This window comes from Vigna radiata, chromosome 8, assembly GCF_000741045.1.
Source record: "Vigna radiata var. radiata cultivar VC1973A chromosome 8, Vradiata_ver6, whole genome shotgun sequence".
Lineage (NCBI taxonomy): Eukaryota > Viridiplantae > Streptophyta > Magnoliopsida > Fabales > Fabaceae > Vigna > Vigna radiata.
The window spans coordinates 41,841,348-41,856,287 of record NC_028358.1 but is presented as its reverse complement, the minus strand read 5'-3'; the positions used below and the strand labels follow the sequence as shown (position 1 = coordinate 41,856,287).

At 29.7% G+C, this 14,940-nt stretch overlaps 1 protein-coding gene across 1 annotated transcript; it reads right to left on the bottom strand.

Moving 5' to 3' along the window:
• Nucleotides 1-5,856: 5,856 nt before the first annotated feature.
• Nucleotides 5,857-9,602, bottom strand: LOC106770677 (putative cysteine-rich receptor-like protein kinase 20). The gene is made up of 6 exons (XM_022785681.1): nucleotides 8,699-9,602; nucleotides 7,207-7,317; nucleotides 6,952-7,100; nucleotides 6,649-6,859; nucleotides 6,293-6,530; nucleotides 5,857-6,170 (listed from the first exon to the last, which is right to left on the bottom strand). The coding sequence occupies exons 1-6, from the start codon at nucleotides 9,486-9,488 to the stop codon at nucleotides 5,963-5,965; spliced, it is 1,707 nt and encodes a 568-aa protein (XP_022641402.1). The 5' UTR covers nucleotides 9,489-9,602; the 3' UTR covers nucleotides 5,857-5,962.
• Between the last annotated feature and the right edge of the window lie 5,338 nt (nucleotides 9,603-14,940).

The window sequence follows — 14,940 nt, the reverse complement described above, 5'->3', positions numbered from 1 at the left end:
TGGCTTAACGTCTCCTCTACACAGCCCAATGGCGTAGACTTTGTCAGTGTTTTCGCCCTTTGTGAGATTGTAGAAACCGTACTCAATTTCTGTGTTGGAAGTTAGAGTGGTCAAAAGAGTGTTGAGGTTGATCTCATAGGTGCTGTTGGCTGTGTAGTTTCCTCTATCGTTGTTATGATTACAGAAGTAATGGAACTTTTGTGCATTGTTATCGGCACTGACTCCAGACATAAAAATTGTTAGGAGGAGGAGACAACAGACACAGGAAAATGAGCTTAATGTATGCACAGCCATATTGGTTGTCTACTGGGATTCAGAAGCAATCAACAATAGGATGTTACTGCTAATTTAGAGTCTTGTGAGATATGAATCAGCTTTTATTGGCATTGGGTGTCAAGTGATTAATTGGACGAATCAAAATTCTTTGGTTGCTAACTTTATAACACTATTTGGGTAGCCAGTATGAAATTTAATTTTTCCTTTTACTTTCCTCTTCTAATTCAATTTAGTTTTTATACTATTATTCTGGTATCCACCGAAAGTTTGGTTTTCTTTATTAAGTACAGTGAATTAGATAACACGCCATTTAAATAATTAAAATATATGTCCTCTGACACCCGGGCACTGACGAGGGCGGGGAGTGATCGCCGCTGCAAGAAGCATGGTGCAGGGCACAGACAAGGAGCGGCTCCTGGCAGGCTTCGAGTGGAAGGGGCACATGGACGAATCGAACATACACCAGAATGAGAGGGATCTGGAGACTGTATAGGTATGAGACTATACAGTTGAAAGATAGCTTAAAGGAATTGATTTGACTACCCATATCACCAAAATGCATTTACTTTTGGGATGGGTGACCTTCCGGGAAGTTTTCCCGGAAAGTGTGCGAGTGAGGACAAAGCACATTGGAAAGTCTCGTGGTGATTTATGGGGACAGTCAACAGTCCCTGTAAGTTGCCGGGGCGTTACATGTCCCATTTAACTTCTCTACATAATTTATATTAAAACATAAACAAACAAAGCTTATCAACGTGCTATTGATTTGGATTTTTGGAACTAAATCTCAAATATAAATTTTGTTTGAAAAACATTATTGAGAAAACATGTTTCCAAAAGATATACAATACTTCAAAAAAGGCTTTTGATATTAGAAAATGGGTTTCAAGCTTAACTCAATTTCACAAAATCGGCTTGTAAGTTGAGGTTTGCACCTCACTTATATATTATAAATTGGCCCCTTCACGCCATGGTATACATCTCGTGCGTGATAATAGAAATCGAGTGGTCCAATAGCGGCCCGACAACGGATGGAATAGAAATGTCCAAGAAACAAGAAATATCGTTAGGATAGACTTTAACTATGACTCTAATATCAATCGGCTTGTAAAGTGAGGTTTGCACTTCACTTATATATATATATATATATATATATATATATATATATATATATATATATATATATATATATATATATATATATATATATATATATATATANATATATATATATATATATATATATATATATATATATATATATATATATATATATATATATATATATATATATATATATATATATATATATAAATTGACTATATCTCTAGTCGATGTGGGACTTCCAAACATTTAATGTGTGTTATTTTCGACATTCAACCAGATCCAACTTCCCGAACGTCAATTTTGACGTCGGACCTCTCCTAAAGCAATGGAGATTCCAATGTCGCCGTCAAGATCTGTCATGCACCAAAGTGTATCATAAACCAAAATTAATATGTGTAGACGAAATTTAATAGGTGCAAATAAAATTTAATCAGTGCAAACTAAAGTTAGTCAATGCAAAATAAATTAATTTGAAGAAAATCAATCAAACATATCTTGTAGCAGCAATGGCGAAATTGAATGAAACGAAAACCTAAACAAAAACGCAAAAGAAAGTGAGACTCACGTTCTGAGTTTTTGTCCATTTTGTCGCTACTTTTTGGGTATTTTTGTTACTTTTTGACGCCTGGGAAAGGGGATCCGACATTTAATATCTGAAAAAATGACTTTTCAATTTTGTTTTTGCAAGACAGAGGATTTGACATTTGGTTTGGTTTGGTCTGGGGCGACATCTGTTTCGTAAAAAAAATTAATATTAACGTTTAAAATAAGGTATGTTCGGACCTTTTTTTATGTAAAGTGGGAGTCACATCTATTTTGTAAAAAAAAAAAATATTTGTGCTTAAAATATATTTTCGGAACCTTTTGACCTATGTGGATGAGGGAGCCGTCGTCTAATTTGAGTTAGACATGAGGGGTTGTAATTGACTTCTAAAAACAATAAAACATTAACTTTTCAGTTTTGTATGTAGACCATTTGACGTCAGACCCTAGAAAACCGAGGATATGACGTCTATAATAGCATTTTATTTACAAAATTGTCATCAATTATTTTTTACATTAAATTTTCTAACGCTATTTCTACAATAGTGATAGCTAAATAATTTTATTTTAAATTATTATAAGAGAAAACTAACCGATAAAATATAGATTACACAGTTATTTAACAACATAATTCTACTAAAAATGAGCTTTAAAAAAATTGTAAGAAGAAAGACTAAAGTGTCTCTAATCAGAGTGAGTTGTGAGAAAGAATGGGTCTGCGTTGATTATTCAAGTGAAAAGTGTAGTATTTCCCTCTACTCATTAACAACTATGGCGTGCTCCCTTTTTTTTCTGTGCTGTTTTTTCCTTGCCTGAGTTTGATGTGATAGAAGACTTAATCCATTAAAAATGTTCATACTTTTACATTTCTATGAATTTATTTTATTATAATATTATGAAAAAAAAAAGATAACAGACAAAAAGAATTTGTTCAGGATAAATATCAGTCAATAACAAACATGAACAAAGATGAAATTATTTTAAATATCAACTCTAAGTATGCAACAACGAATGTTCGGATAAAGAAAAGGTTGAAGTGAATAATAATTTAAGCAAAATTGTATATATAAAAGACATTAATAGTGTCTTGGAATGAATTTGAATTTCATAAGCGGGTGAAGAAAAATATGCAAAAGAGTGTCCGTTAATTTATCACTTCCTCTGTCAACTATGAAAGAGTGGCCCTGAAGAAAGAAAGATGAAAAGTCAGGCATTTGAACAAATAGAAAATGAGGGAGCAAAAAGGACCACGCCAACCCAAGACAAAACATAGATATTTTGCACAAAAAATCAAGATATGTGTTATTTAGGTCCCTTTCATTAACTTATCTAAGACAAAAAAAAAAATTAGCTGTAAAATCAAGATCTTTGTTAATTAATTTAGTTGTAAAATAAAAAATATTATGTGTCTAAAGTAATAGGTATTAGTGAGAAATCCAAACACTACTTTGTTCTTGAAAGTGGTAAAAAATTAATATGATCCGTTTTAGGTTCAATCTTATCTTTCAGGGATATAGAGTATGAACCTTCCTATGATAAAATTCAAGTAGTGGTTTAAATATTTTTTATAATTGGAACAAAAGAAAATCTATCTATAAAAAACTATTTGGCATTCAAATTAATATAAAAGAATTTTAAAACTTATAAGAATTAATTGTAAATATAAATTATATTGTAATTTTTAGGAAAATACCATGAATGTTTATAATATATAAAAGTTATTAACTTCAAGTTGAAATTTTATGTATTTACTCAATCCAAAATATATTACTATCGTGAGACTCAAAATAGTTCAATAACATGAAATCCAAGTGTGAAATCGATATATGATATTAATACCTTTAAAATTATGAAAAAAATGATATTCATGATAATATAAACAAAATCAAACTATAATAAATAATCAAGTTATTATATCTTTTAATTTAGTTTTATATTTTAAGCTTATCTTATTTATTATTATTAAAATAAATACATGATAATATAGAAAGTATACTAATCCAATAAAAACAAATATATTATTAAAATTAAAAAAAAAAAACATATTGAAGTATTTTTTTTATTAATATAATCAATTAAGAATAGTTGTAAATCCGCATATTCATAATTAATTATGATGTACATATTTTTATAAGTATAATAAATAATTAAAAATCGTATTTTATCAAGAATAAATAAATTATTAGTAATTGATCTGTAATATTTACATAGAATTTGTCCGAGTAAGTGTGGTATATATGTATATATATATAGTGTTTAGACGTTAAGTCAGAGTCAATGAAGCTGAAGGTTGTTTTTAAGCCGAATTAAATTAAGAAATATATTTAATGATTAATATTTCAACTTATTATGCTGAAATGCCTTTATATCAACTAGGGGAACATTATTAGAAATGAATAATTAGATAATGATAAAATGAACACAAAATCACAATAATATCAGTGTGCCTAGAAAGGGACTTCGTTGCTCATAATATAAATTTAAGAAATTCAATCAATTTTTTCCTAATCCGAACAAACTTTGTTGTTTTATACAATCCATTTTACTATAAAAAAGAAATTAATCCATGCTTCTAAAGATGAGAACTTTTTGATCTGCAATTACCCTAAAAACTTATTCTAAATCTGTTATTTTTCTTTTGTTTATCATAACTCTATACGGCCATCGTAGGCATCGGTGAAAGAGTCAGTTCTCACCCTATAAACTTACCCACACCCATGCCAACCGTATTATGTCTTTATTTAAGGGTAATTATGGATTGAATTTTTCATAATTCACTCTAAATCCAATAAAATAGATCAAATAAATTAGATAATTCATATTTATTTAATTATATTAATTATGTTTTGATATTTTATATCCGATTTTGAAGGACTCAAGTTTAACCATATATCTCTTAAATAAATTTCTATTTCATTCTATATTATTTATTAGAGATTAATATATATCCATGGTTAATATATATTTTCTTAGAAAATATCAATGAATTAAAAATAATTTTCTCTTTCTGTTTCTTGAAATAATTATCATCATATTTAATCATTTCACCACACGTTTAAAAAGAAAAAAACAAAAATCTGAATCATAGGAAAAGGGAAACTATAAAAGGTTGACGAGAAAATATGAAGGTTCGAATTAAATGCAGACGCGGTTAAGTCGTTCGAATTGCATGTCCTACACGACAGAGTTTTAATGTTGTTTTGTTTTTTGTGGTAAATAAAATAAAAGAGTAAAACTCTAAAATTAGTGAAATAATTGTTTTGACTTTTCAGAAAGTATGAGTCTTTTTTTGAGTCTTGATTATTTATGTCCCATTCATCCATCCCTCAATCATTTGAAAATTTATTTCAAAATTTTAAATTTAAATTAATATTTTCTTACTTGTAAATTTAATTTTTATTTAAAATTTTCAATTTTATCATTCGTGTATTATTAAATTTGTAATATCATTACAATATTCTAACATAAATTTAAGCATTTATATAAAAAGGCCACTTCAATGCTAAGATGGTAGAGAGAGTGTTTAGTTTAATGTAATTCTAAAAATTATATAATTAATATTTAAAATATTTATTCAATAACATTCCTCCTTCGAGGCTTAAAAAAACATTTAAACAGCAGCTTATACAGACAATAAGCAACGAAGATGTATAAGCAATTAAACAAATGTTGTAATTAGTAGCATTGCTTTGACATTCTTCTTAAAAAAAAAGTAATGAAGTGTTTAAAAAAGAATAATTTTTTCCTCAATTAATCTCCTTTATGCCTGCAAAGTTTCCAGACAGAGCATTCCCATATGCAGGTGCCGTAGGTACTTGCAGACGGAAAGAATGGCTATTCAGCATGGCTACAACGGAAGCCATGGTGGGTCTCGCAGCTGCAATGTCTTGAACACACAGTAACCCAATATGGATGCATCTCATTATTTCGCTTTCTGGACCATTGTTTAATGTAGGATCTACAATATCTCTTGCTCTTCCTTCACTCCATCTTCGCCATGCCTGCATGCATCAATTTTTTCACTCACGTAAGCTTCTCAAATTTCATACTTCCCAACTCCAAACAACATAAACGGAACAACATTCCGACTTACAATATGGCATAGATATCCCGTTTCCTCTCCTTGTTGAATGCTAGTGATTTTCTTACCACTTACAATCTCAAGCATCAATACACCAAAGCTAAAAACATCTGACTTCTCTGAAATTTTTCCAAACACTGCATACTCAGGTGCCATATATCCACTGCATTAGAGTGGAGTAAGAAAAAACTTAGTTAAACAAAACCATTTTACAATCATCTTCCAAAATACGGCATTTTCAATTGCTAAACCTAAACATTTATAAGCTAAAGTTTTGCTACTCACAATGTCCCAATAACTCTCTGTGTATCTTCATGAGTTTGGTCCACAACAAATAACCTTGCCACGCCAAAATCTGCTATCTTAGGGTTCATCTCTTCGTCCAAGAGAATGTTACCAGCTTTGAGGTCACGATGGATAATGCGCAATCGAGAATCTTGATGGAGGTAGAGAATACCTCGAGCAGTACCTGCAATGATTTTGAAGCGCCTATCCCAATCTAATTGTGCTCTCTTGGTTTCATCTGCATTTACACAAGCAAGACATAATGAAACTTAAGACTGTAATTAAACTAAGTGTCAAGGCATAACTGAAATAGCAGAGGTATGGTCCAATTAACCAGACATTGAAATTAAACTCACCAAATATGAAGTAATCAAGGCTTTTATTTGGAACAAATTCGTAGACAAGTAGCTTTTCTGTTCCTTCCATACAGAAACCAAGTAGTCTAACTAAATTTCGGTGCTGAAGTTTGGCCACTAAAAGCACCTCATTCTTGAATTCGGCATCGCCTTGTCTAGAAGTAGCTGACAACCTTTTGACGGCAACCTCTTGTCCATTGGGTAGCTTACCCTGAAAACATATCAGTCAGGAACTGTAAGTTTCTCTGCAAGTAGTGTATGTATACAATATTTTAAAGAAGTTATGCTTGACACTTGTCTTACCCTGTAAACAGCCCCAAATCCACCCTGTCCGAGTTTATTAGAATTAGAAAAGTCATTTGTAGCATCTCGTATGATGTTAAATCTGATTTGCAATGACTCAGAAGCGTCAATTCCATCATTATCATCATCATATAGGTTTTCTTGTAGAGCTTCACACAAGGAACGGTTTTAAAATATTACTCAATTTAAAACACTTCAATAATGCAGGACCGTTAAATAGAAGATATGTCACGGTAAACAAGTACTTCCACTTACTTTCCAAATTTGTCCATGAATTCCTCCCGTTTAAACGAATGTACATATAAGTAAGCACCGCGGAAACAATTACAACAACTGATACTGCTATGATAATTGCGTTTCTCTTTCCTGCACAAATCAGAATCCTCAGAGGGAATACCATACATAAAACATCAACAAATCAAATAACTAATTATTAAGGCCATCTCAACACGGTTTGTTAAAACTTGTTACATTCCTAAAGAAAAACTCAATTTTTAAATATTACGAAATCTGGAAACATTTATTGTTTCGAACTTTGATACATTAATAACTTTTTTATAATAATTTTTTCACAATAATCATAAATTATTATTTTATTGATTTCCTTAAATTTATTTTTAAAAATATTTGAAATCAACCCATCACAAATCATCACTTGTCAAAATGTTATAAAAAAATTGTTAAAATAACATTTTCCTATTGTTTCTTAAAGAAGGTTGGTTTCATAGAATACAGACGTAAGATTTATTACATTTATTGTTCTTTTATAGGCAGAATGATATTTGGGTATCTAGCTTTTAAAACATGTGACTGACATTTTTTATTTTTCTCAAAAAAAAATTCTTATTGCATTCTATTAGACATAATTTCAAGGAAAAATATATCTGAAAACTCAGAACAGTCTCAACTTCCATCCAACACTTTTTTTTTTTTATCAGGAATGAATTTATATATAAAGAACACTTTAGATAATTTAATTCATTTACACACAATATTTACAATCAGTAGTCTCATAAATATAGATCTAAAAACACTTAAAACAATAATAAATAAACACACATAAGGGTATTGTTATAGTATCTCACAAAATGAGGGATCTCCCTACCACCACCACTAGTATCAATATTTCTTTTATCTCCCACCAGTACTAGTTCTCTATTAGGTCTATTATTTTCACATTCAAGGATTCAAGGATTCACCGGAGAGATAAAAATACTAATGAAATATATAAGCTTAAATATATAAGGAATTCACATCACTTTTTATTTAAAATCTTAAAATAATAAGTTATTGGACTTTTTACCTATAAAGAAAACTTAGACTTAGATTTGGATTCTCAACAATTGTCCTGTAAGAAATATTAAGTGCTGTGATGGAGATGACTAAGTATTATTTTTCATGAGATTTCCCCCCGCTGTTTAGCACTGCCCTTCACTTTTTTCTGTCATATGAATATGGAAAACAAAACCACACAATTATCTAGATAATATGCTGAGCTTATTACCTAAAAGATGTCTTTGTTGAGTACCATATTGGATGATCTATATATACATGTTGTTTGACCAACTTAGTCAACAAATAGATATAAGTGTTAACACACCCGAAAACCACATTTAACCAAACTACTACACTAGGTGGAAGAAGAAAATGTTTAAATAAATTCTGTAACACAGGTAAAAACTGTACATGCATGAGTTTAGTTGAGGAAGAGCAATAGAATTAATTAAGAAAGTATAAGAAGTAGTACCCGTAGGAACTGGTGGTACAAATGCTGGATCTCCATAGAACTTAAAGGATGTTTCGAACCTCATATTACAACTTGGTCTAACAACCCTACCACCTATCTTGTCTTTACAACAATCTATTGGGATACGTTCAATGGACTGGTACAAGCAATTAGCGCACTCTGACTCTTCCAAGTCCGGTGTGCACTGAACTAGACCATATATGACCTTAGAACCTGATAGTTTATCATCTGCGGCATACTTAACACGAGAGTCACCTGATGCAGCTATGCGGCTTAGGTTGCGTAGCAAGGTGTTGACATCCTCATTGAACTCATCCAAATCCGATGCATTCCTGTCGTTGTTAGCATAAAAAGCTGGTCCAATTTCCATAAGGCCGAATATATTGCGGTCTGAGTAGCGCAACATACACTGCTCATCCTCGTACCAACCAATTGCTTCCTTTCGGTTTGGACAAAGTTCAGTGAGATTGGTCCTGGAACCGTTGAGGCATGTGCGGCAGTTCTCTGGCTGAACATCTCCTCTACACAGCCCAATGGCGTACACTTTATCAGTGTTTTCGCCATTTGAGAAATTGTAGAAACCGTAATGGGTTTCTGTATTGGAAATGAGAGTGGACAAAAGGGTGTTGAGGTTGGTGTGGTAGGTGCTGTTGGCCGTGTAGTCTCCTCTATCGTTATCATGATCACAGAAGTAGTGGAAGTTTTGTGTAGTGTTGGCTGCTATAACTTGAGATATAGAATTTGTTATCAGAAGACAAAAGAGAAAGTAAAGTAGCCTTGGCTGAGCCATGTTGGATTGTTGATTGTTTTGTGAGGAATAAGAAAAAAAATGGGATGAGAGGAACCTTTATATATCAGGTTATAGCAGCCAAAAAATGGGATGAGAGGAAGACAAAAACGAAGATCTCTAATTTTTTAGCTAAATTAATCACCTTTTTTATCGTTTATATCCTTATTAATTTTAATTAGTTTACCTAAATAAATTATAATATAAAAAGTTAATTATAAAATAAAAAAAATATTACAAATATTTTGTTGAAATAAAATAAAAAATATTAGTTTTCTTATCTCTCTTAAACAACAGTAAACCAGAATTAAAAAATAGAGAAAACTCAATAAAACACAAATAATTGTTAAAAATTTAATTAAAAGTTCTCAAATTTATCATAGTTCACTTGGGCCTGGGTAGAGAAACTGGATAGGAGGGTGTTGAGGTTGTTGTAATAAGCGCTGTTGACTGTGTAGTTGCCTTTGCTGTTATCACAGGATGGTGTCTGAGCGCTTGCATGCGATATGATTATGGTGGCACAGAGACCAAGCAAACAGAAAATTGCAGTCATTCTGATTCAGGAGTAACATATGGAACCAAGAATGAGGATTTGAAGCTTAAAAAACAGCTTTTCTTTCAGAGTGTGAACTAGTTGATGAAAAATCGTTCGGTATGATAGATGTTTTTCTTGAGACGGAATTTATTATAACAAAGCAAAAAGTGTTGGTGGAAAAAAACTTCTTCATAAACCTTGGAAAATAAAAGAACAAAATCAACTCAAGTGAACTTTGGAGTATTTTTGGACGGTTTCATTGTATTGGATAAGAAAATCATATATTAATTTTCTTTTCAATATTTTGACATAATATATGTATTTTATTTTTATTAAATTTAAAGTATGTTAATATAATAACAAATAAATAATAAATTAATTGGTGTCGAAATAGCTTGCTGGCTTGCGAATGTAAAGAACTGTTGTTGGCTAAGATTGAGGGTGGTAGGTGGTGGGTCGTTACCGCGATGCTGTCTACAGCCAATCTTCTGACAGCCTTTTTTTTTTTACAAACTTGTCCAGTGTGTATGTCCTTGTCCAAAGAAAATCAACAATAACTACATCAAAAAAATCAATTTACATAACAAATAATATAAAATATAAAAAAAAATATTATTTCTATTAAACTAACAAAAATATATCTGTCTTCATAAGGTTTTCCGTTATTCAATTTGAATTTAACAGACATTTTAAAAAAAATACATTTGACAATATAATTTTACATAACAAAAGAAAAACTAAAATAGTTATCTAATAGTTTTTAAATTTAATTTGATTTCCTGCTTTCCTGAGTGGTTAACGTTGTCTCTGTTGTGTCAAAGGGATAACTGGTTTTCTAATGATCTTTGTCTTTCTATCCTTCAATTAAAGAAAATGTTTTTCAAACAACTTTTTTACAAGATTTATATGATAATTTGTGATTAATTTATTTAAAATATACAAACAAATAAAATATTAACACATAATTTATTATCAAAAAATTATTAAAAAATATTATTAACATATATCTATCATGGTCATTCCATTAATTCTGTCACTTTCCTCGTAAAGGAGATGCATGTTTTCTTTTTTGTACATTCACAAATTTTTTTATTTTATTTATTATATACTTTCATTAAATATTTTATAAATAATTATAATTTTTTACAAGTAAAAATTGATTTATACATTACACAATTTGAAAAATTAACTGCTGAAAACTGTTTTACAACAGTCACTTTACATTTTCTTCACATTTTTTTAGAACTATTTCATATATGTAAAACTAAATCTTACGTAAATTCATACATTCTACTTCTGACATAATTATAGATATTTATGATTTCTTTTACAAGCTAAAATTGATTTGTACATAAATTGGAAGGAAGATGTTTATTTTTATTCTTTATTAAGATGTAGATTATTTAAAATGCATAATTTTTTATACACTACGTATTTTATTCCAATTAGATGCTTATATGTATTATTGTTATTGAAAACTTTAATTAAGTATGATGTTGTTGGAACTTTAATTATTTATGTGTGACTTAGATGAATTTAAAACTTAACACTTATAATAGTGTGATATTCTAAAATTGAATATTTCAGTAACGTACTATATATATTTTGATGAGATTCAAATCATTAGCTTGATAGAGATTGTTAAAAATATTGTATGATCTAATTTTTTTTGAAAAGTGTTATTGTTAGTCTAATACTTAAAAAAATCAATATTGTTTTTCCTTATAATAAATGACAACAAAATGTAAAAAATAACAAAAGTTTATCAAAATTCATTACTATAACAATAAAGATTAAATGTTATATAGAAGAATGACCATATAACAAAGATATAAAAGAAAACTATCTAAAAGAGGAGCTCAAAAAAAAAAAGGAAAATTAACACGTTTAAACTATAAATATTATTTTAAGGATGAAATTGGAATCTATATGCAGCATTTGGTTCCGTCAATAAATAATGCACATAACATACAAATGTTATATAACTTAAAAATATGTTCAACACTGTTATAAGCATTGTATAGTAATGTATATTATACTTTGCGATTATAATAAATATAAATTTAATTTGTATATTAACTTAATATGACATTACAATATTATTACCTACTAATACAATATTATAATATTTAAAAATATATATACACATACGTTTATATTTACGTCAGTATATGTCAGTATATATAAGGATTCTGATAAAAGAAAATCTTAGGAAAAAAATTATTTTAATACATGTTATAAAAGGAGTTAAATATTTTTTAAGATACATTAATTTTTTTTCATTGTTTTATTGTTTGAGAGAGAAATTAAGTAAGAAAAATTGTTTATATTCTAAAATTTTATATCTATTTGTTTTCCGTTTTATTTATTTTTAGAGTTAGAGTGAAGAATTAATATTTTATTTCTCTCTGTAAAGTTATATTATTGTAAATTACGTGTTCTGTTAATTTTGTTTTTGTTAGTTTTTATATTATTATTCTGACATCAATAAGTTTGGTGATCTTACTGAAGCACAATAAATTTAAATGACGTGTCATTTAAATGATTAAACATAATTAAAATATATGTCTAAATCAACTTTTTTTACAAAATTTATATTAAAGCGTATAAACAATCTAAACATATTGTTTGATATAGCAAAGAAAGCTATATCAACGTTTACCGATTTTGACTTTAGAACAAAATCTCAAATATAAATAATGTTTAAAAACATTATTGGGAAAACATGTTTTCAGAATATAGTTAAATATTTTTTAAAAATTATTCTAAAAAAAATAACAGATAAAAGGGTTAAATATGTTTTTCGTCCCCCAACTATTGGTCGTTTTTGTGTTTAGTCCCTCTTTCAAAATATAGTACAATTTAGTCCTTCAACTTTAGAAAACTCTGGTTTTAGTCTTTTTTACCAATTTTTTTTAACTTTATTTGTTGTTTCAAACGCGTTAAACAAACAACAAATAAAGTTAAAAAAATTTGGTAAAAAAGACTAAAACCAGAGTTTTCTAAAGTTGAAGGACTAAATTGTACTATAGTTTGAAAGAGGGACTAAACACAAAAACGACCAATAGTTGGGGGACGAAAAATATATTTAACTCCAGATAAAATATAGAATACAGAGTCATTTAACAGCGTAACTCTACTAAAGATGAGCTTAAAAAATTGGTAAGGAAAAAGATTAAAGTCTCAGTAATTGCAGTGAGTTGCCAGAAAAATGGGTCTGCTTTTATTATTCTGGCATGTGAAAAAGTGTACTATTTTCCTGGACTCATTAAACTATAGCGTGGTCCTCCTTTTTTTTTTCTGTGCTATTCTTTCCTTGCCTCATTACGGAGTTTGGTGTGATGGTTGGAAGACGTACTCATTTTAATGTTCATGTACTTTTATATTTCTACTAATTTATTTTATTATTAAATTATTATGAAAACAAAAAAGACAACAGACAAAAATAATGTCTAACAAACATGAAGATGAATAAGATGAAAAATATTTTAAATATTAACTAAGTATGCAACAACGATTGTTCAGATAAAAAAATATTGAAGTGAATAATAATTTTAATAAAACTGTACTTATAAAAGATATTTAGATTCCGTTATTTTACCACACTATTTTTGATACATTTTTGACACAGACAGGTGTCGAGCTACCATTAGTCTTTTTTTTTTTGTTTTTTATTTTAAAAAAAATCTTGGCACTAAAATGAGCAGGGTTTAAAAAATTTGTCTTTCCAAATATACCCTTGTTCATGTTTCATTACGTTTTGTCTCTGATTTGGTTCTCTCTGTGACATTTCGTTGTCCCCCTGCGTTGTCGTTCTCCCCTGCTTTCTCTCTCTGACGTCTGGTTTGTGGTTCTCCTTTGTCGCCGTTTGGTGGAAATGGGAGGTCTGGGAAAAGAGCTTCATTGTAGCAAGGTAAATTCGTTGATGGGTTTTGAGTTTTTGGTTTGGGTACTTGGGTGCTTGCGTTCTTGACTTCTTGCGTTGTTGGTGTTTTGGGTTTTTTGTTTGCGTTCTTGGGTTTTGGGTTTTTGGTTTGTGTTCTTGCGTTCTTGATGTTGTGGTAAGGGTACTTTGTTTTTGGGTTTTGGGTTTTTGGTTTGCGTTCTTGCGTTCTTGGTTTTTGGTTTCTTTGTGGGTTGCTCGACCCCTTTTGAGTTTGTTGGTAATTTGCTTTTGTGTTTACATTTGATTTGTTTTGGTTGAGCAGTTGACGGTTCGTCACTATTTTGCTTTTGTTATATTAATTTCATATTTATACAATACTTAAATTTGGTAGTGTTGAATTAGGTTCATTCCTTAAGTGCATTTGGGACGAACCACTACTTGAATATCGTTCACCACAACATAGTGAAGGTTTTTCCACCAAAAATATGTCCTCCATTAGTTGACCTCATCAAGGAAACGCCAAAACCTGTCATTCGACTTCCAATGTGGGCAGAAAACAATGTCGATGTGGATGCCATCCTCTGCAAAATATGTTCCGCCAACTGACCAAGCATCATCATCATCAAAACAACCAGACCATTAATGAACAATATTGCATATGTTTCATTTATATTTTGTTGTGTAGGTCACAATGTGATTGACTTTAATGGATTAATGTAATAGTATGTTATGGAGGACTGTAATAGATAACATTACATATGGTTTCGTATATCTTTTGTAATGGAGGTCAAAAATATTACATATGTTATGGGATGACTGTATTTTTATGAAAGTTATGTTGGAGATGATGTTATTGTAATGAAATCCTTCGGAGTTATTTTTTCAATGAAAAAGCAATGTGATTGACTGAAAAAATACAAAAGTTTATCCTTCATCACCTAGAACCTAACTCTCACACATAAACAAGATTTGGACACAAAACCAAGTGCTCTTGGCCTAAAAAACACAGAAATTCCCAAGTGGTCCCCCAGGTT